Source organism: Phalaenopsis equestris, unplaced genomic scaffold (assembly GCF_001263595.1).
Source record: "Phalaenopsis equestris unplaced genomic scaffold, ASM126359v1 Scaffold000326, whole genome shotgun sequence".
NCBI lineage: Eukaryota > Viridiplantae > Streptophyta > Magnoliopsida > Asparagales > Orchidaceae > Phalaenopsis > Phalaenopsis equestris.
Window position 1 is genome coordinate 81,572 of NW_018164768.1, and position 22,986 is coordinate 104,557.

Genomic DNA, 22,986 nt, shown 5'->3' on the forward strand with positions numbered 1-22,986 from the left:
GGATGCCAATTTGAGGTTTAGGGCATTCAATTGTTGAGATTTGGGGTGTTAGCCAATATTGGGGCTAATTTTGGGTTTTGGTCAAAGATGGTCAAATTGATCAAATTGGACTATGGTGTGGTCGGAAAAAATGAAATTGAGAATATTTTGGATTTATTGGGATTTATTGGGAATTTTTGGAATTTTTGGATTTTTGGGCCATGGAGGGGCATTTCGGTAATTTGGTCATTTTTGTCAGTTTTGGCAAATTTGGATATATTCAAAGTGTTTGGAATGAGCTTTGATCAGTTTTGAGTATTTTGGCCAAATTTGGGTCCCAAGGGCAGATATGTAATTTGGAGGTGCCTAGGAGCAAAAGACCAAGTTGGGCATTTCAAATATAATTGGGTAGAGAACCATTTTAAATGAGTCATAGACCAATGAAATCCCATTTTGGATCCTCATATATTGGTCTTAGCCAAGGCATTGTGAGGGTATTGTGAAGGTATTGTGAAGATATGGTGAATGTATAGTGTATCTTAGCTCCAAACCAACACTCAGGGTCAATCCTAAGGTCAAGTAACCCTATAAGAACTCTTCTGGAGTTCCCCCATAATGATCTCACCTTCTAAATATTAGAGGTTAGGACCAATATGTGGAACTTCAAGTCGAGTAAAGCAAAGAGTTTTTAGAGTTTCTAATGGTGAGGGTACCTTTTCTAGTTTTCTAAGACTAGTCAATGGGAAAGTCCTATGGCTAGACCTAGGCTACTAAAGAAGTTTCTAGACCTCAACCAAAAGTGAGGTCAGCACTGACGATCATCAGATGTACTATAATTTTTGGGAGACGATGCCGACTCTAATTGAAGATGAACTGATTTGGTGCAACCCTTATACAAGTATATGTTGGTCTTTGTAATATTTTTAACCATGTGATGTGGTATTTGTAGATGATAACAATGTATTTCTTTGTGCGTCTTTGACATTGCTTATGAGGTTGTAGTGGTTTCTCAACCATAAGAAATTCTGCAATTAAAGTCAGCATACACTTTATGAAGAGTCGCATACCTTTTGTGGTTCATGCTTTCCGAGGTTTCACCCTCTCAGGTCTATCTCTTATAGGAGCTTGAACCGATACCTTCTAAGACATGTAGCTTTCTGAGGTTTTTCAATGAAGACCCTCTTGGGCTCGTCTTCCAGCATCATGGTAGCTTCTTATCGGGTATTGTCTTCTGGGCTTAACTTCCAGGAGCATGGTTGAAAGGAGAACCCATTGGGGATGTAAGACCAATTCTGAGTTGTATAACCAGAAATGCTCAACATTATTAACCCGTAACAAAGTCATATGAAATCCACTAAGGATGATTGACCTATCCTAGGTTGTTGGTCGAAGCCTTTGCTTGACGATCGTAACCTGTTTAGAAGAGGTTGAAGGAAATCTACAAAGGATTTTTGACCTATCCAAGGCTGTATGTCAAAGTTTTTGTTTAATGACTGTAACCTGTAATGGAAGGTGTCGAATCAAGTCCCCCTGGGATTGATTAAGCCTAGAATGAGGTGTCAGAGATGCTCTGCATTTCTCGAGACTAGAGTGTAGATCACAATGAACCATATGTTTTTTTGGAAATATGGTTGCAGTCGTACTCAAGAAAAATGTTTGACAAATTGTTAGTTGCTACTTTTAAATCTTTTGCTCCGCCACATGAGGTATTTTCGATACAAGCTTGTAAAACATCACAAGTATTGGGCCTTGAAGAGATCAGTTTTCTGATCTAGTTGAAGAGAAACTCCAGTATGATGAGGGGACACTGAGGAAGCGTTTTTTGCAGTTAAGATTGCCCCTCAGTCCAAGAGAGATTCTTGAAAACTTTTAATCTGAATGAAATGTGGGATGACTTCCCCACCACAGTCATGCCAAGGATGTTAATAGAAATGAGCTTTCGAGACTGCAGTAAAACTTGCCCCCTAGTCTGAAAGAAGTTGTGAAATACTTTGTGTCTGGATAAGATGTGAGAAGACAACCCAAATATAATCGTGCCCAGTAAGTTGACGTGAACTACCTTTCGAGACTGTAGTGAAGGTTGCCCCCCAGCCCAAAAGAAATTGTGAAATACTTTGTGTCTGAATACAACCCAAAAGAAATTGTGAAATACTTTGTGTCTGAATAAGATGTGAGAAGACAACCCTACTACAATCGGGACGTTGGCGTGAAAAACCTTTCAAGATTGCAGTGAAGGTTGTCTCTCACATTGAAGAATTCATCGGAGATGATCTTCATGACGTGAAAGACGTTCCTCCGTCAGTTGTATGAAGTACATCATTGGGAAATGAAGTAGGGGCTCGGTGTCATAGAGTTGAAGACAATGTCGAACAGGACTTTGTTTCCCACAGTCAGTGTCAAACTAATGCGAGCTAGAAATTCACGACGGTAGATTAATGAATTATCGTCTTAGCGTTGCATGAAAATTCAATACACACAAATAAAAGAAGAGAAGTAAGCAGGAGAAGACACCTCAACTTTTTACGTGGAAAACCCTTGAGAGGGGGAAAAACCAAGGGTCCTAGCCCAGCTGAAATAATCCATTATGAATGATGAGTACACATGCTCATGTTTCTTCTCAATTAGAAAAGATGGAATTACAAAGTTGTTAACTGTATTCTAGTTGTAGTTCTTGGAGACAGCTAGTTGCAAGGGCCATTATTGATCGTTGTAGAGGTAGTAGTTCGTTGTGAGTGTTGGGGATGGTTGCTCCAAAAGCTTTGATTGGATAGTGAAATTGTATTAAGCAGTTGTGGGAACTGTGGACCACATAAGCCGTTGTGACGAGCATGAATGACATCCGTAGGCCGCGGGGGCCGGATTTGAGAACTACACGAGCTGATAACCGTGTAGGTCGTTGTTGACATATGGACCATAGTGGTGAGCAGTGGTGACGTCCATAGACTGTTAGGACTAGAGTCGGGAGCTGCATGAGCTGATGATCGTGTAGGTCATTGTTGGCATATGGACCGTCGTGGTGAGCAGTGGTGACGTCCATAGACTATTGGGACCGGAGTCGGCAGCTGCATGGATGATGATCGTGTAGGTCGTTTTTGGCATATGGACCGTAGTGGTGAGCAGTACTGATGTCCATAGACTTTTGGGACTAGATTTGGGAGCTGCATGAACTGATGACCGTGTAGGTCGTAGTTGATACATGAACCGTAATGATGAGCTCTTATTCTACAGATAGGAGAGGGTTACTAGATTTTTCAAGTTACGACATTGACTGGCGACGTCTGGTCACCGGTGGTTGACGACGATCAACGGTGGTCGACGACGGTCGATGATGGTTGATGACGATCAGCGGTGGTCGAAGACAGTCGACGGTGGTCGATGGCGATCAACAGTGGTACGATCAACAGTGGTCGAAGACGGTCGGCGGTGGTGTTGGACTTCAGCTCCTTCTCAAAGCCTCGCGATCAACAGTGGTCGACGACGGTCGGCGGTGGTGTTGGACTTCAGCTCTTTCTCAAAGCCTCAAGTTCTCTCCTAAGGCTTCCGCCCTCCTCCCTCATGAGAGGGGTAGGGGTCTATTTATAGTGTTTGGGATGTCATTAATGCAAAAATATGAACAATTTTGATCAGACGGTCTATAGCTTCTCTCGATTATATGACGTTTAATGGACATTTGAGTATCTTAATGGTGTCAGAATTGAGTGATCTTAGGCTCGTTGGATTCATCTCGTCGAGACGCTTGATTCAAGTATAAACTTGACAACTTTGCAATCCGTTTGATCTTCCAAATATGTCCAAAGATCTTTTAAGGGTGGTTTAATGACTTGATTCGGGCTTGGTTTGACTCAAATTAGACTAACTTTGATATCATTAGGTTCGCCTCTTCGAGCTGGTTAGTTTGACTATAAGTTTGCTGAAATCGGAGTTCTTGATGAGTTTTTATCCAAGTTTGAACATCTCTTGCATTGTCTCGAGATCCGTATCATGCTTCGAGATTCGTGCCAAATAAAAAAAAAATTGTTGGTGGCGGATCATAAATAATAAGACAACTGTAGGCAAAAATAAAAAAATAAAAATTCATTTTATCTATATACCATTTTTTTATTCAAATTTTAAAGAAAACCAAACATTGTCTTCTTACTTTAGTACAACTGTGTTGTACAACCAATACAACTTGGTTGTACAAGGAGAATAATCAAATGATTATATGTATGACTAAAAGTAAAAATTAAAAATTCATTCTATTATATACCATTTTTTTATTTTTATTTAGATTTTAAACAAAACCCAACATTGCATTCTTACTTCAATACAACCATGCTGTATCGGTTGTACAAACTTCCCGGAACTCAGTACAACCAACACAATATGATTTTATAATAGAAAACTCAACCATTAAAAAAAAAAAAAGACAAGGATTGCCTCAAATTTGGAAGCATGTTATCAAATTTACACACCAAAAAAGAGAATTATTGGATCATACACAGCTGTCGTATGTTGTATTTTGATTCCTGCGAGACTCCCTACGTTCTTTGTCATTAAGCTTGGAGATGAGCAAACATATGGAGCCCTAAAATGAGACAATGTCTATAAGCAAAAATAAAGAAGCTAAAGAGGAAAAGGGACGAAATGTCGAAATCTAAACTTGGTACAACTTAAGAATCTCGGGGGATTAGAAAATACCAAATGATAACCTCTAAAATAAACCTTAGAGAACTTGATGCCGATCTCAAAATCTCAAACGTCGAATCAATCTCAAGAGCCAAAAATCTAGATCTCTGTATTTGTTATATTTCTTTTTCAGGATGGGGTCGGACTCATTATTTTCTCTCATTTTAGAGATAAAAAAATGATAAAAAATAAAAAAAAATATGTTGGTTTTTTAGATTAATTTTTTCACTTAGCTCTACGTGCTTTGTTTAGCTCGGGTCTTTAGTTTCCTTGTTGCCGTGAGCTGTGAGCTGTGAGCTGTGGGCCGTAATTTTACGCTGTGATCCCCTGTTCTTTCTTTCACTGGCCTTTTTGCTCCTCCCGCTGCAACAATGGTGATGGCCTTCTCTCCCCCACGCTTCTCACCGGAACAGCGTATCTTCACCTGCAACTCAAATTTATTTCACAGCGGCAGAAACGGATTCACTCGGTCTGCGAGTCCTTCCTCTTGCTCCCCCTTGTGCTATTCTTTTTGGAGCAGCTCCACCGTCCCTTTCGTCGCGGGGAGTGTTTCTGCCGATTTCACCGGTCATAAGATCCGCGTCCCTTCGTTAAGGCTGTCGCCTTCCAGACGAGGCGGCAAGAGGGGTGTCGTCACTATGGTACCTTCGGGCTTGTTTCTTTGCCGCTTTCCCTTCATTCTTTCCCTCATTCTAATTCGTATGATTTGTCAAAAGGAGGACTTTAGTTGTGTTGATTTCTTTTTCTAATTAATTTATATTCAATATCTGTGAAGCTCTATGAGTTGGATGTAGGGGTGGCCGATTGAGCTTGGGCAATACCAATTGGGCATCTTTTGCTCCTTTTGAAAGGGAGATTTACTTCAATTGGTTATAATCTCATGAGGATGATCATGGATGTAAATTTTCAGCATGCTTTGTTAATTGTTGTTATTAGAAGTTGAGGTAATTGGCACATTTTGTAGGTGAATATCATTGTGATGGGTTTTAACAACGCCTTTTAAATCTAAAAAAATTATGAGTAAGAGTTATGTGGAAATAGATGGCTGTGTATTAGTATAAAAAATTGTACATATGTCTAATTTTTGTGATTGTGAAATTATTAATTTTTAATCAATATTTCTAGAAGATCAAATGATATATTGGCATTGTAGGTTTTTGTTATCTTATATCTATTATGCAATAGAATGTGGTTCCTGACAATTACAAAATCTTTTGAGTTAAACCTAGGTTTCTATAATAAATAAATGCCTAAGGATTATTGTATTATAAGATAATAACATGGAGACTTACAAATAAATTTTACCAAATTGCAATTAGACAATTATGATTTGTGGATTTGAGTGTTGAGAAATACAAAGTAAATATAATGGAAAAAATTAAAATATTCAACCAAACTGAATACATGGAATGTAATTTTAGTAGTAGTAGATATAGTGGTGGAGCTGTAACTATTGGTGATCAAGTCATTAAAAGAAGTGAACATTTTAGATATATCTGATCTATTATTCAATTTGATGGTGATATAGATGAGAATTTTTTTAGTAGAATTCAAGTTAGTTGGTTAAAGTGGAGGAATGAATCGAACTTATTGACTTGAAGGAAAATTTTATAAGATAGTGATGAGACCTATAATGTTTTATGGCGCATAATGTTAGCCTTTAAAACAGAAGCATAAAACTAAGTTAAGTGTTGCTGAGATGAAAATAATTTGGTGGATAAGTGGCTTGACACTTATAGACAAAATATGAAACTAATGTATCTGTGAATGGGTTGGTGTAACACCAAAGGCAGACAAGATTAGAGAGTCATCTAGGTGGTTTGGTCACATTAAGCGTCAACTATTTGATGGTCCGGTTATGAAAGTAGATTTTTTTTATTCGAAATATGTTAAGAAAGGTAGAGGCAGGTCAAAAATACTTGGGCATATTGTATAAAAAGTGATCTTAATTTATTAGAATTAAATGAGAATATGACACTCGAATATGATGAGAATATGACACTCAATAAGACACAATGGAGAAAAATGATTCATGCGACCAAGCCCACTTAGTAGGATAAAGGATTGTTGTTGTTGTTGTTGTAATATGAATGTGAAATAAAACTAGAAAATATAGTGAAGAATGTTTATAGTAGTAGACAATGGAAGTGTCACTTATTAAAGATAAGGTAGTATATACTTAGATGATTTGGATATGCATAATAGATGATAAAAGTTGTACTAATATGATAAATATATAAACTTGTTGAAAGATTAGGTAGAGAAACTTTATACCAAGTTAAAATGGTTTCTAGTTGCACATATTTTTTTCTACAATTACTAAATCTTATAAAACACTAACGACTAAATGTCAAAAATGAATCCATAAAGAGGGCTCACAAAGATGACACCAAAACCTTGTATGAGCCTAATGATGATTGTATGCCATGTGAAGGTTATTACTAGGAAGTGAATTATAATTCCCTAATTAGTAAATTTGTTATAGAATCAGACAATAAAACCAAGAAAAATGTTACTCCCTGAAATTGGTATTATTTGTTGCTCTTCCTTTTCATTAGTCATATTGTATATCTGTGGCTGACATCGTCAATCTTCATATTTCATTCATTCCTATTAAATTTGAGGTTTTAGAATATATTTTTCATAAATCCTTATGAACAATTTCCATCCATGCAACTTTATGTCAACTATTTTTTTCTTTTTAATCCTCGAATATTAAATTTATTAATTTATCTAATAGATACTTCCCTTTTTAGGATTTTTCTAAAAATAAATATGAAGCCCTTGCCTTTAGAAAATGATTTTTTTTTTTCCAATTATTTTATGTTACAATGGGCAAAATTCGATGTTCCATCATTCAACATCATTACTTCTTATAACCACCCACCATATTGGATGTTTTGAAGGCGCATATTATTTCAAAGGAATAATAATTGTGTTAATACTTTCTTGAGATATGCAAAATGCCCACGGAAGGTTGGAATCTTAGCTGTCAAAAGAAAGAGGATTAGAAGTCAAAGATTTAACATAACTTAAATCTTGTTATTGATAAGGATTATTTAAATTTACGTGTAATGACTTATTTTTTTTAATTTTTTTTGCTCTTTGACAGGCATGATTATTTATCCACGTAGGTATAACAATGTAAGGGAGATCCCATTTATGCTATCCTTTAAACGATTGCATAATTCTCACTAGTTGTGACGCACAGTCTCCAAGATTTTTGTCCTCGTTCTTTCTTTTACTACTACCACATTGATCTATGAGATTCATACTACCTCTTCATTAATAGATAAACTATTATAATCATTCTATAATCATTATTATATTTACTCATTAATTTGTGAACTATTATAATTATTTTACTATTATTATTATTTTTATTTTATTTATCTCCTATTAGAAGTTCTCATAGCATTGTGCATAAATGTTGGATTGGTATGGCAAATTAGTTCTCTTCAATTCCTTCCCTAGTATTACATACCTAGATTATTTCTCTTCACAGTATTTCCATTGCAATAGCTTCCAAAATTTTGCAGCCTTCATATACACACTCCTTTCTTTCTTTATTTTTTCGTATCCACAACATTCTTCACCATATTATCGCTAACTTTTTTCATAGTTGTCATTGCATTACCACAAAATTTTCCCACTATTGTGTCCTTTATCACTACATTGTTATATTTATTTCTTTATTTGTTTTTTTCAATTAAAAAAATTGCAATTTTCCTATTTATGAATAAAAAAACTAATACACAGATACCCTTAGTCTTTGATTCTCTTCTAATTGAGTGTTGCCGTCCAAAACTAAGAGGGGAGCTGCAAAACATTTATTTAACATACTGGTGAATGGAAACAATCATCTCAAATTGCTGCAAATGGGTAATAAATTATAAAAAAAGAGAAGAAAAATGAGTCATTTATAAGGCATGGAGAGGTAAAAATATTTTCCAATGGTGCCTAAAAAATATCTATACCATGTACCTATATTCTATCATTCTCAGGTATTACCTCCTCTATTCATGCCTTTAAAATCTAAAAAATGTTCATTTTTCAGCTCTTGAATAATCGATGTAAGGGATATAGATTATATGATCAACGTTTCACTTAAATTTTTTAAGGGATATAGATTATATGATCAACGTTTCACTTAATTTTTTTTAAATATTCCTCATCTTAACAACAAGAAAATAACCATATCGGATGGATTATCAAACATTTTGCTGATATAAGATATATTCTTATAAATAATTCCTCACCTTTTGAACTATCCTCATATATTATGTTATCTATCTACCTGTTATTCATTCCAAGGCTAGCTAAAGATTCTAAGCAGCATTGGGTTTTATCTTTCATGATGTGTATTTTAGGAATAGGACATGAAGAGGACGATTGAAATTGTTAAAGAGAATGATACCTTTTAGTCCTTCACTATCTTGAGGAATCCAATAATCAATATATCCTTCAGTAATACCTTTTCTTAGAAATCCTTAATTCTGATAAAAAAATTGACATCAACATATGCCTAAGTCACCTATGCTTTATTGTTCTTAAAATTATGTTTCTTCATTCTTCATAGAAATCAATGTTAAAGAATTCAGGAAGATGTTCACGAACTAGAAAAACTTAAACATGTCAGTTTTCCAATGAATAACAATTGGATTTTCAGTTCATTTAGACTCGTTTATTTTGACAGCGAAGAACTATTATCTACATCAAACATCTCTTGCTTCTTAATCAATGATTGTACTCCCGTAACATGGATTTTTTTACTAAAAGATGTGATGTAAAGACCTATCTCATATTTCATGCTATGATCAGAAATCAGTTTGGTGCTGAACTTAAAGGAGTTTGATCTGACCATGCAACTAATATTTTAGCCATTCTTTCTCCTAAAATAATATTGAGGAAAATAATTTTAACAGTCGCCCGCATTAGAAACTGATTACTTTAGAAGAATAATAGGTTTAATAGTTCCAAACAACTTCCAACTTAATATTTTTTACTTTTTAATATTTTGAGCAAATGCATTCCCAAAATATTTTGAATTATTGTCTGTTCTTTTTCATTCCAAAGCATATGTAACATATTCCTTTGGTAATTAAATGTTTTTTCATAGGTTATTTTGTCACACAAAATAAGGTAAATGCTGTCACCCCCCTATGAGAAAGGTTTATTTTCTTTGATGTCAAATATCATTATTTTTTATTAGATCTAAAGAAGAAATATTATTCACAAATGAGTTTTTCTTTTTATCTAGATTGAATTCCCTTATCTCGTATTCTTTATGAAATGACCATTTTTTTTAGAACCAACTATTCTTTCCCAAGCCGAGCCTACACTAAAACCATTTAATACTAAGCTAATACTTAACTATTACATATTTACACAAGAAGAAAGTCATCTCAATTATGTAAGTTCAATCAGCATTCTTGTCCTTAACTTTGTTAAGGGAATCATTGAGCCTATACATAAAGGCAAAATAATTTCAACAAAGTATTCCTTACACTTATTTATCATACAATTTTTTTTCATAATCACCAATCTTTTCTTACTATTCCGCATAGTGTTTCTATCATAAAAAAAATTGAGGCTTTAAATGATGTGAATTGAAATATTAATATAAGGAAAGAAAGTAGAAGCTTTTAAAAAGAAAATAAAATATGAGAGTTAGCAAAGTTACCAAAATGAAAGAAACTAATGAGACATGAATGGATCTTTATCGTAAAATATAAATTTGATGGGTTACAAGTGTTGACAACCAAACTAGTGGTCAAAGTATTGATTATCATGAAACCTTTGTTTCAGTTGCTAAATTAACACTACTAGAGTTTCTCGTATCTATAATAGCTAACATAAACTAGAGTACATATAACAATTTGATGTGAATAATACCTATATTATAACTTGGAGTATGAAGTATATATAGATGTCTTATTGGAGTCTTGTTCAAATACAAAATAAAAGGTGGGTAAGCTAAAAAAGACATTGTGTGTATTAAAATAATTTTCACGAGCATGGTCTAGAAGGTTTATTATTGTTATACTTGGGTATAAATAAAGTTAATGAATCGATATATAATTTATAAAATAGAAGGCTTTGGGAACAATGTCCTCACCATTACATTCTATTCATGATAATATTATAACGGTTGGTGATTTGAAAGTAGTAGAGAATTAAAAAAAAGAAGGTTTGCTCCAAAAATTCAAAGTTAGGCAAGTTAAGTGTTTCTTTGGCATGAAAGTTCATTACTTCTGACATAAAATTTTGATATCAATCATAATAGATGATAAACATGGTGAAAGAAACAAGTAAATTAGTATTCAAAATTGTTGAGAGCCTCATGAAATTTAATCATAAATTTGGAGACTATCCACAGGAAACAACAGTACAAAGAGCTTTTTATAAGTGCTAGTGGGAATATGCCTACATTTTTGGTGTGGCGAGCCATTCATGCACAATTCTAAAGGATCTTCATAGGGTAGTATGTAGAATTCTTTAATATTTAAAGGGAATTCCATACAAGAAATTCTATTTAAAAAGGCGATGGACTTGATTCTAGAAGTATAGATAGATGCAAGTTATGTAGGTTTTATGGTTTACAGATGATCGACTATTGGATATTGTATTTTCTTAAGAGGCAGCAAACTTATAATTTGTTGAAATAATAAAAATTAAATGTAATAACAAGATTTAGTGCAAAAGCTAAATTTCAATTCACAACACTCGGAATTTATGAATTGCTACGACTACAAATTATTTTGGTAGATTAAAAAATTGAATTGAACTTCTTATGAGGCTCTGTTCTCTAACAATTGTTCCATCAATACTGCGTATAATTTTGTGTAATATGATCATATAAAACATATTGAATTTGGTAGACATTTTATAAAGAAGAAGCATGGCAATGGTTAATTTTGTACTTCATTCGTAACTACAATAGAACTACTTGTTGTTTAAATTCTTACTAAATTGATATAATGGTTAGTTTTTTATAAATAACAGACATACTTTAAACTAAATGGTATTTATTCATTTCCTTGAGAAGAACTGTAAAATTTCTGCATTATTTCCATCACCTATGATTCATACGCACCTAGAATTTTGTTCTATTTTATTCCTTTTTCAGTATCATCTCATTGATCTTACTATTAACTTATCAATTTTTGGACTATTATAATTATTTTGCTTGCTCATCAATTAATGGACTAGATTAATTAGTTTGTAATTATTACTCCTTGATTTTTATGTTTTTTATTAGAAGCCTCCTAGGATTGTATAATTACTGCATAAATATTGGAATGGAATACTCAACTATTTCTCTTCAATTCTTACACTATCTTACTCTAGTTAGTTCTTCAGAGCTATGAAGGTTTTAGTTGAATTCCATCTTTAGCTCATCTCCTGCAATCTTATTGGATGCTAAACTAAAAGTTGATATGAGGCAGAATATTCAATGAGGTAGAATATTCAGCTTTTGCTTATCTAGCACAAACATTTGATTACATTTATGGTATTTAATGTAGATTTGAAATTATCATCCTCTAATTTAAGTGCTTTCGCGTACTGAGTTTTCTTGTTGTAACCAATTGTAACCTTTTTCTATGCATTAGGTTAATGAATTATGTCGTTGTTTCCATTTTTTGACCAATTCATTTGGATAAAAAGACCTCTTGCTTCCTAGGGAATTGTGATGGATGGATGTGGCATTAAATTGTGCGTCAGAATCCTAGGATTTATTATAGCAAGATGTAATTTATGGCTGTAAGATTTTAATGGACACTTATGTTAGTCAGTAATCTTGATAATCTATCGTTACCTGAATAAAACGAATGGATATTGCTGCTATTGTGAATCTATGTCGGAGGGGTTGTCCTGATCTTAATTACGATTGTTTTTTTTTTTTTTTGCTTATGAATTCACGCTTTATGTTTTGCTTCAGGTAATTCCATTCCTCAGAGGAAATGCATGGGAACAACCGCCTCCTGATCTTGCTTCATATTTGTACAAAAATCGAATTGTATTTCTGGGTATGTCCCTGGTGCCTTCGGTGACAGAGCTAATGCTGGCTGAGTTTTTATACCTTCAATATGAAGATGAGCAAAAGCCTATTTACCTTTACATTAATTCCACAGGCACTACGAAGGTCAGTGGTTCTTCTCATAATCATGATTTTAGGAAATCAATTTTAGTATGTTAGCTCAATCAAAATTGATGGTGTTAAAATTATGTTCTATTGATTATTTTGCAACTTAAGTTGTGAATATTGTTCAATTCTATTATATGAGTTAGCAATATAATGTTTTTAATGAGTTACTAAACATCATCGGTGAGCATAATTCTAAAACTTTCTCCATTGATCTAGAATTATAGACAAGTCTCTCCATGAACTAAAATTGGTTTAGGTTTATAGACTTGATTAGGATTAATTTGATCACACCTAGTTCTAAATTTCATGCCTATTTGAACAAGAGAAGGAGATTACAGCCGTCCAATTGCTATCAACTATGTAGATTTAGATCGGATGGGACTTACCTGTAGCTAGCTTGCTTAACCGGCTAAAACCTTGGGCTAGCCTGGTCACCGTTGCTTTAATCAGGGATACTAGCATGTAATGTTGTTTTCAATGATCTTATGATAAAACTGATGAAGTTTAGAGTTTTGTGCAGTAAATTGAGGGAGAAAATTTTAAGCAATTTCATCATCACTTCGTATGATTTAAGATAAATATATGTCAGTTTCTGCAAAAAATTGCTATAAAATTATTATAAAATTAGCCTTATTAAATGTATGGTAAAGGTCCCACAATGTTTAGGTTCTGGTGCAATGAGTAGTCTCTAGTTATGATCAATCATTTTTGACAAATTGCAAACCATCATTTAATTACTTAAATTTTTTTTATTCCTAATACTCGTTTGGGAAAAATTCATTTGCCACAAGCATTAGTCCCTACTAAGAAAATGATCTATATGTGTGTTTGGATGCTAGGAATTTGAGTTAAAAAGAAATGCAAAAGAGGCTGAAAAAATATAAATTAATGATTATAGATCTTTATCAATCAATATTTTATTGAAATTTCATAGTGAACTTACCTTCTTCATAGTGTTTCCGCTCGCATCTGTGCGCAACGCTGTAGCTTGATCTCATGGCAGACGGTTTTGTGTGAAATTTCACGATATTCTTTATCAATTTTTTTAGGATCGTGAACTTACCTCCATGGACGACAACTGCCCCTACATGGATGAGAAACACTAATCTATTTTAAATCTAATGTGGCTCATCTCTTTCTTTAATTTGTTCTCCAGAGCATTTAATTTCTTGGCCGCCATTACTCCTCAGAAGGTTTTCGATCACAAAGGTGGAACTCCTTTATGTCGCGATCATGTTGTTGTCTTCCCATCTACCTTGAATCTCGACAAGAACGCCACAATTTTGTTATTGGCTTCTTGGATCACGAGAGGTTTAGTCACTAGGACAAGCTCGATCTGGTAGCTGACTTCTCGGATTTCAGATCGCGACTGGCACGTCGTGATCTCGCTACTGTATTGCAACTGTGATCCACTTCCCAACTAGCTCTTTGTATCACGATCATGTCACCCTAACAAGCTCTTATCACAACCGTATCGCTCACGCTCTGTGTCGTCTGCAATGATCCCGCCGTTTCTTCCCAGATGTGTGTGAATTGCGGCTATATCGCAAGCTTTGATGCGATGGACGTTGTAGGCCTCTATCCCAATCCATCAATTTGTATATAGTGATCCTAATATTGGTTTCTCAGAATCAAATACTTTGATACCTCTTTGATACAAATCAGGCCAAGTTTTCCACAAAAATTGGGGCAAACAAATTTTTTATTAAATAACACAAAACAACACAACACGAATGCATAAAGATAATCATGTATAATTTGAGGTAGGCGATCTCTCCAAAACTCTAACCCTAAGACTTAGGACTACAATCTCATGCATAACCTAAACCTAAATATATTAGCCCTATTTATACCCCCATAATAATAAATGCTAAAAGATTAAGTTGCCCTTAGGATATTAAAGAATTAAATTGCCCTTAGGCACTGGCGGAATATATTTTTAAAGATTCTCACGATTCAAGAAAATGATACATTTGCAATTTCTGATGAAAGATGAGAGAGCATGTTTTAAGAATAAATTGTCTTTGTTTGAGGATTGATACTTCACAAGTTACCTCTATGGGGTGTAATGGTGCTTGCAAAGTATAACTTGGGAGGATATATATGATGATCGTGCATCGCAATATCAATCTCAAGAGCCTACCATTTTATAGAATAAGCACTACAATCAGTAATAATATACAAAAACAAAACAACAAAGCCTTAATCCCACTATGTAGGGTCGGCTTCATGAATCCTTTTTCTCCATTGCGTCCTATTTAGTGTCATATTTTCATCTAGTTCTAATAAATTAAGATCATTTTTTCTACAATAAGCCCAACTCTTCCTAGGTCTACCTCTACCTTTTTTGACATAAGTCGAATCTAAAACATCTACTCTCCTAATCGGATCATCAGATGGTCGACGTTTAATGTGACCAAAACATCTAAGATGACTACCTCTAATTTTGTCCGTCATAGGAGCTACACCAACCCTATCACGGATATATTCATTTCACATATTGTATCTAAGTGTAAAGCCACTCATCTGCCTAATCATTCTCATCTCAGCAACACATAACTTAATATTATGCTTCTCTTTTAAAGGCCAACATTCAGCGCAATAGAGCATTGCAGGTCTCACCACCGTCTTATAAAATTTTCTTTTCAGTCTAAGCGGTACTTTTCTTTCACACAATAGGCCCAAAGTATTCCTCCACTTCAACCAGCCAACTTGAATTCTACTATTAACATCCCCATCTATATCACCGTCGCTTTGAACAACAGACCCTGAGATATCTAAATCGTTCACACCTTTTAATAATTTGATCACCCAAAGTTACACTTCTGTCACTAGACCACTACTACTAAAATTACATTCCATGTATTCAGTTTTAGTTCTACTCAAATGAAGGCCTTTATACTCAAAGCTAGACCTCCATAATTCAAGTTTTTCCTGGGCTTTCTCTCTCGTCTTATCCACGAGAATGATATCATCAACAAAAAGCATACACCAAGGTACATCCTCCTGTAAATTTACAGTAAGACCATCCATCACTAAAGCAAAAAATATGGGCTTAAAGCTGATCCCTGATGTAATCCAACAGAAATAGAAATAATATGAAGGAATATATTTACTTGGGTAAATTTTATTTTTTGTGCTAACGTTCATAAGGTTATCTTTTATTTCTTAATCTTCTTTTCTTTAGATAAAGTTATTACTTTATTTAAGGGACTGTTTGGTTGTTAGATTTTTGTTTTCTGGGCAGAGACATGGGTTGATGGCACTCCAGCTTGGAGGAGTGCCGTTGGTGAGCACTGTTCTCGTGATCTCGTCAATGCCTTTGTTGGCAAGCTTGCGTTATGATTTTTGTTCATCTTTTTGGAGGTGAGGGTTTTGTGTTGAAGAGGGTGTTAAGTATAGTTGCGAACTAAAAAAATATTAATAATTATCAATTAATATTAATATTTAAGAGTAAATTGATTACATCTTAATTATTACATTTATTCAATTTAATGATTTATTAATTAATAGTTAATTTCCATATTATCTTATTAATTATGATTTAATAAAGTTTTTTAAAAAATACTAATTAATAGTATTAATGATTCATAAATAAATTAGATACAAATATGGTAATTAAAAATTAAATTAGCCTCAACCATTTATGTTACATAATTAAAAATATTAATAAAAAAGTATAATTTTTTGGTTAATAAGTAATTAGAAGCTATTATATTAAGTTAGCTTGCTAATTTACTAAGTAAGAAATAACTAGAATATTATTTACATTAATTTCATCATCAATAATTAATATAAAATTCTATTTGAGCTAATAGGCTTAAATCCTGAAATAAATAATCAATCAGTTCATCAGGATTTAACCAAATCTAACATTTATTATACTAAATAGTTTTTAGAACTTAACTAACTTAGGATTTACTAATACAGATTTATTGGATCTGCAAAATCCTACTTGAGTTAAATCGTACTTGTACCCGAACGACCCCTAGATTTCTTCCTTCCATTCTTTCTTTCAGTATATATATATATATATATATATATTCTGTGGCGATGCTGAGTTTAATCTATTTATGCTAGTTAAACTGAATTTTATAGCTTTTTTGCTTCATGCTTTTAAATTTGTTTCTTTTTCATGAATATTTCAATTTTGTACCACTAATTTACACTTCTTTGACGTGTTCTTGTTTTTTGCATTTTTTCAGGGTGGTGAAAAATTAGGGTATGAGACAGAGGCCTTTGCAATATATGATGTTATGAGGTTAGATCACAAAAATTGTTTTTGGATTACTGGGGTTTCTTTGCTTTTTCTTTTAGCTTTCTTTTTTTTTTCTTAATTTCATTTAGTGAAAGGAAATTGTGCATTATGAAAAATCTTGTGATGCATTTCATTTTAGGGTCTATGGTTGCTACTGCGGATTTTTAATAATTTGGAAACCTGAAAACCATACAATCAATAAAAATCATGTTATCATAGTGTTGACCTCATTTCTGGATGAGGTCTCTTTTTTGTCTCTCCTTAGAGCCTAGTAGGAGTTCTTATTGCCCATCTTAACAGACTAGTAATGGAGCCAACCTCCCGTAGAATTTCAAGCCACTTCTTGACTCATTTCTGTGAAGAACTCGCATGAGTGGTTCCAAGCACTCGACTTCTAGTTGCAAGGGCTAAGGACCAACATGTAGAGGGCCTGAAAATGAGTTCCTATAGGATCAAACAGCATTAGGTGAACCCTTTGTGACTCGAACGCTCGATAACGTCGCATTTTGAGCACGCATCGCATTCCACACGATTTTGACTTGATTTGACTCGTCCGCCGGCAAACTCGCCCGCACGACCCCAGATGACGAAACGGACCGCGCCGACGCGTCCGGAACGTCGATTTAAGCTGGAAATGACCCCCATATCGTTATAGTTTCGCGCGTGAGCGACTAGCACGGATATCAATGCACTTTTTTAGCTGTGCGCGGGCCCGGGCTCAACTCAGGTCCGACTCGGGTTTGATTCAGGCTGGACTCGGGCTGAACACGGGCTAGGCACCAGCTCACCTGAATTTGAAATTCAAATTTTAAAATTCAAATGAATTATTAAAATTTGTCTTAATTAAAATTAATTCAGGTGTTAATGCTTTCCAATTAATCCTCCCCGCATTCGAAATTCATTAATTTCCCCGCCAATTGCTTCCAGTGTAACGACTCTTGACCCCGCTCCAATTCTAAAAGGAATGCGAGTCAGCTTCCTCCGCGGTCGGCTTGATTCGCCTCCCCTGAGCTCCTCTCTCTCGCTGGCAGTCTCCCTCCTCTGCCTCTGCCTCTGCGGAGCTCCTGTTCATCTTCCTTTTGTTCGGAGCCCCTCACCTGCTAGTCTTTTCCTCGCTCGACCGGACAGTCCCGTTCGTCTCTCCCGCTCCTGTTTCGCCTCTCCCTCACGCACGACCAGAAGGCCGAGCGCCCTCCTCTGCTCGCTCGCTCTTCTTCTGCGACTCGATCGCATCCCTAGCCGAAGCTTTTGCTCGCCTCTTGGCCGAACACCTGAACGCCTCCTCTGCAATCGAAACCCTCATTCGTTCAGCTCGCCCGCTCGAGACTCTTCCCTGCTAGCCTCTCTGCATCCGAAATCCTGCTAACTGCAAGCTTCCTCTCATTCGCAAAGGTAGGCTTCTTCCCCCTTCCTCCTTCGGCACGAGCAGCTTTTCTGAATCTTCCTCTTCTTGGAGTTCAAGGTATGCAATTAAACTTTTCTGCTTACCAAGTTACAGAAACCTGTCTTTATTCCAATTCTGACGCATGTGCTTTGCTTCCGCCATATATTTTCTATGATATTTTATTATCGTAATTGACTGTTGTACATTACAAATCTCAGTTTAAACAGCATGAAGTAGGACATACATGCTAACACCCAAACTTTAATTTTTTTTTACACACACGTCCCACACTTGGAACTCGAATACGTGCATCTGTGACAAATGAATTCTTTCGCTGCATACTACACATTGTTTGGGGATGTTTTAATCGCTGTTTTGGTGGAATTAAACCCCTCATTTGGGGGTTGTTTTAATCGTTGTTTTGGTGGAACTAAACCCATCATTTGGGGACTGTTTTAATCACTATTCTGGAGGAATTAAACTCATCATTTGGGGATGTTTTAATCGCTGTTTAGGTGGAATTAAACCCCTCATTTGGGACTGTTTTAGTCGCTGTTTTGGTGGAACTAAACCCATCATTTGGAAACTGTTTTAATCATTGTTTTGGAGGATTTTGCGTTCCATTTAAATGCTGTTTGAAGTTGCCAATCACTGTACAGTGCTGTAGGAGTGCTGTGATGTGCTGAAATTAATGATTTGGAGTGCTGCGATGTGCTGAAATTAATTATTTGGAGTGCTGCGATGTGCTGAAATTAATTATTTGGAGTGCTGCGATGTGCTGAAATTAATGATTTGGAGTGCTCGTAGGAAGTCACCTAGTAGCTGTCTACCACGATTTGGGTTCATAGGAAGGTTATAGAGTGTTGCCCAATGCTCCTAATCGTTATCAGATATCGTAGGAAGCCACGTAGGAGTTGTTCACCACTGTTTGGGTTCGTAAATTTGGATTCATAGGAAGCCACCTAGGAGCTGTCCACCCCGAAGCTGTCCACCACTGTTTGGGTTCGTAGGAAGCCACCTAGTAGCTGTCCATCTAGTTGTTGTCCACCTCTGTTCGGGTTCGTAGGAAACCACATAGGTGTTGCCCATTGTTGTTTGGGTTCATAGGAACTCATACAGGCGTCATTCGAAATTCCTAGTTGCTGTCCGGAGTCGTAGGATCGTAGTACACATTTTCTAGTTGCTTACCGGAGCCGTAGGAGATCGTAGGATCATCATACTAGCTCGCTAGTTGCATTCAGAAGTTGTAGGAGGCCTTAGGATCACCTCTTTTGGGAATTTCTAACTGTTACTACAACTTGTTCTATTGTTTATTGTTTTCTTCTTTTCTCTGCAATTTATTTAAATTCTCTGCAAATTATATGGTGTTTTGTGAGTTAAACATGCAACAGGAAGAGCAGCAGCAGATACACCACGTACGCAGGTACATTTTATTTGTTGTTGTTTCTTTATTGCAATTACTATTGCTCTAACACATTATGCAGGTACTGAATACAACCTCACTTTCAAAACAAAACCTTTTTTTTTAAATTAAACAACATTTTCAAAAAAAAAAAAAAAAAAAACATAATACGTTTTTTCGAACTTACGAGAGTCCCTCGGAGGAGGTAACCCACGGTTGCTAACGAGATCTCCCCGGTTTAAATGGGTTTCACAACTCGTTTAAACTAAGTAAGTTCAAAAGAAAATAGTGATATCGGAACGAGGGAACCGTGGGTCGTAATCAGTGTCACTTTAATCAACTTTAACATCCCCCATAGTATTTAAATGATCATAACCCTAGGGAACATTTGATTTGACATCATGACTTGACATATTAGACGTTACTGCGACGAGGAGGTCGGAGCAATTTCGTGGGCAGCACGGCAAGGAGTTTGGAGCGAACTACAGGTGGAGGGGGTCGTCTTTCTACAACTCAACGGCAGAACGAGTCTGCACCAACTGAACTTTCCTAGTTTAAACAACCCATAGGATTTCGAGGTAGTTTGCCTAGCGTGACGTATTTCCTCTCTCTTTTAGGCTCCTGCACAGCTATGTTGTGCAGCGTAAGTCCCAACTCGCCTTAGGTTCCGAGGTTGTCATCTAGAATGACGTAAAACCTCTTATCTTTGCGGGCTATTTGCATAACCAGTTATTATGCAAATGTAAGTCCCAACTAATAAAATTGACAGGATTTAACATTCAAATAAAATCCTCTAAAACACAGCCACACAGTAAGATAGTTTGGGAGGTCACTGAGGATTCCCCTCTGGATCTGTGACATCCCCTATCTTTTACTTCCTTTGGACTCCTGAAAGGATCGTTCTTACTTGAGTCATTCCCACTTATTTTTCCACGTCCTACCTTGAAAACCTAAACTTTGAATTCTTGAAGACTAGAACGAGAGTTTTCTCAAATGACTCCCGTCATTTGGGATGTAATTAACTATAGGGGTTTACCTTTAGGGAACTTGGAACCCAGGTAAAATAAACTCTATTTAATCTTTGTATTAAATAGGGGAATTTGTTGGTCATATATAAAAGGTTCGCAGACCAAATGGATGTCACAAATCTCTTAATTTGCAGGATTGGGCCTATTATCGGAGTCTACACTTTTCTCTTGGAATGTGTAGTATTCAGGGTGTCAGATATGATTATACAAATTATTGGACTAATGAGATCAATTCAATCTCATTTCCTAAAAAATTAAAACACTACTTTCATAATCTAAACCTTTTACCTTATATATATTTAAATTAAAATTTTCACATCGAAAAAGTTGACCGACAAATTGCTCAATCTTGACCGACACATGGTAATGATAAAATATCTATTACATGAGCAAACTAATAACAAGAATATAGAAAATAAAATTAAATGTGGAAGTTCCCCAAATAAGAAGAATCAATATTCGAAGGAATTGTACGTTCATAAGAAATTTATTCAAAAATAATTGATTGGATTTGTACACTCATCATACCATTTTTGCATTCATAAGGTCCCCAAGTACAATAATAAAATAAAATTAAATAGGAAGACTTATGTAATAAATCAAAATCTTAACTGAAAACTCGTATTTGAATCGAACAAAACTTTTTGCTTAACTTGTAGCTGAAATCCCACATTAACAATTGTGACACAAGACATTATCCCTTGCTAGATTTTGTAAGGACAACATATCCTTTGCCAAAATAGAAGGATGCTGAACTTTGTTGGATTTGCTTAATTACAAGAGCTTCATATAAAACAACCTGATTCGGAGGTTCCTAATAGTAGGAGCATGATAGATCATGTATAAGAGCTTGAACCTAATTTGAACAAGTTCAATTTAGGTCTAAAAAAAAAAATCGACCATGGATTAATATCAAAACTTGAGTATTTAATAGAAATTGAATCCATTCCTGAATATAAACTCAGAAAAAATATGCCAATTACAGTTGATTAATCAAATGAGCAATTTAATAACATAACTTTTAATCTTTTATCTATGAGAATTATTTGAATGATCAGATTAGATTGACTTCATTTTTCATTTTTTTTTTTTCTTATTCATAATTCATGAAAACACCTCCAAGGAAAGAGTAAAATTTTGTCAATACTTCAGAGAATTTATTAATAGTGAATGTATTAAAAAACCTGGAAGTTTAGAATTTAATATATCGGTCAAATCTAAAAGAGAATATTATTCTTCATTTTTAGTATTTAAGTCATTATGTTAGTTTTCGTTAAAGAAATCATTAGTCCATAGAAGCATTTCATATTTGTGTCATTTATTTTTCTTTTAATTTTCTTCAGTTTTTAATTTTAGGAACTAATTATGGTGTCTTTATTGGTGTCCACTAGGATAAATATTATTGTCAGAGAAACAGGATTTAGAAGTAAGGTTACATGTATAGAAGTCCTAAAAACTGTATGCAAAGAATGAGCTTAACACCTTACTTAATGCTTTATAGAGGCAAATGAGAAGTTAGAATTCATGACGCCTTTTATTTTCTGTTTTTTTTGGATCTTTTATTGATCTAATGGCTGCTTTCGAGCATCAATGGCTTTAATTAGGCATTCACAGAATATGGTCATAGTTCTACTATATATTAGATTCTGAATGAATCATGTTCTTATATTGCCACTACAGGTATGTCAAACCACCTATTTTCACACTTTGTGTTGGCAATGCTTGGGGGGAAGCTGCTTTACTCTTGGCATCTGGTGCTAAAGGAAACCGTGCTGCTTTACCTTCATCAACAATTATGATAAAGCAGGTTGGTTTTCTTAAAAAAACTATGAAAGTCGCGTACTTAAATTTTTGTGATTGCTTTCACTTTTTTTGCTGAGTCTGATCTCTGGCCTTTTTTTTTTTCCCAAAGTCAAATTTTTTTGCTGATATGATGGTTTCTTCCATTCAACTTGCAGCCAATTGCCAGGTTTCAAGGTCAAGCAACGGATGTGGACCTTGCAAGAAAAGAAATTAAAAATATCAAGGCAGAATTGGTAAGTGGTATCATTTTAATGGATGCGAGGTCAAGAAATTTTGGCTGGAAGTTTTTATTCCTGTGTTTATTAAGGTTTATAT

General features: G+C 34.9%; 1 protein-coding gene across 1 annotated transcript in view; it reads left to right on the forward strand.

Annotated features, from left to right (window-relative positions):
- The first annotated feature begins 4,905 nt into the window (after window positions 1-4,905).
- The window catches only part of LOC110025688 (ATP-dependent Clp protease proteolytic subunit-related protein 4, chloroplastic), a 31,737-nt gene continuing 13,656 nt past the window's right edge, over window positions 4,906-22,986 (forward strand). Inside the window, exons 1-5 of the mRNA XM_020726299.1 lie at window positions 4,906-5,288; window positions 12,590-12,793; window positions 17,002-17,057; window positions 22,549-22,675; window positions 22,827-22,904. Coding sequence (XP_020581958.1) covers window positions 5,019-5,288; window positions 12,590-12,793; window positions 17,002-17,057; window positions 22,549-22,675; window positions 22,827-22,904 — 735 coding nt within the window. The 5' untranslated portion in view covers window positions 4,906-5,018. The remainder of the gene's footprint in view (window positions 5,289-12,589; window positions 12,794-17,001; window positions 17,058-22,548; window positions 22,676-22,826; window positions 22,905-22,986) is intronic.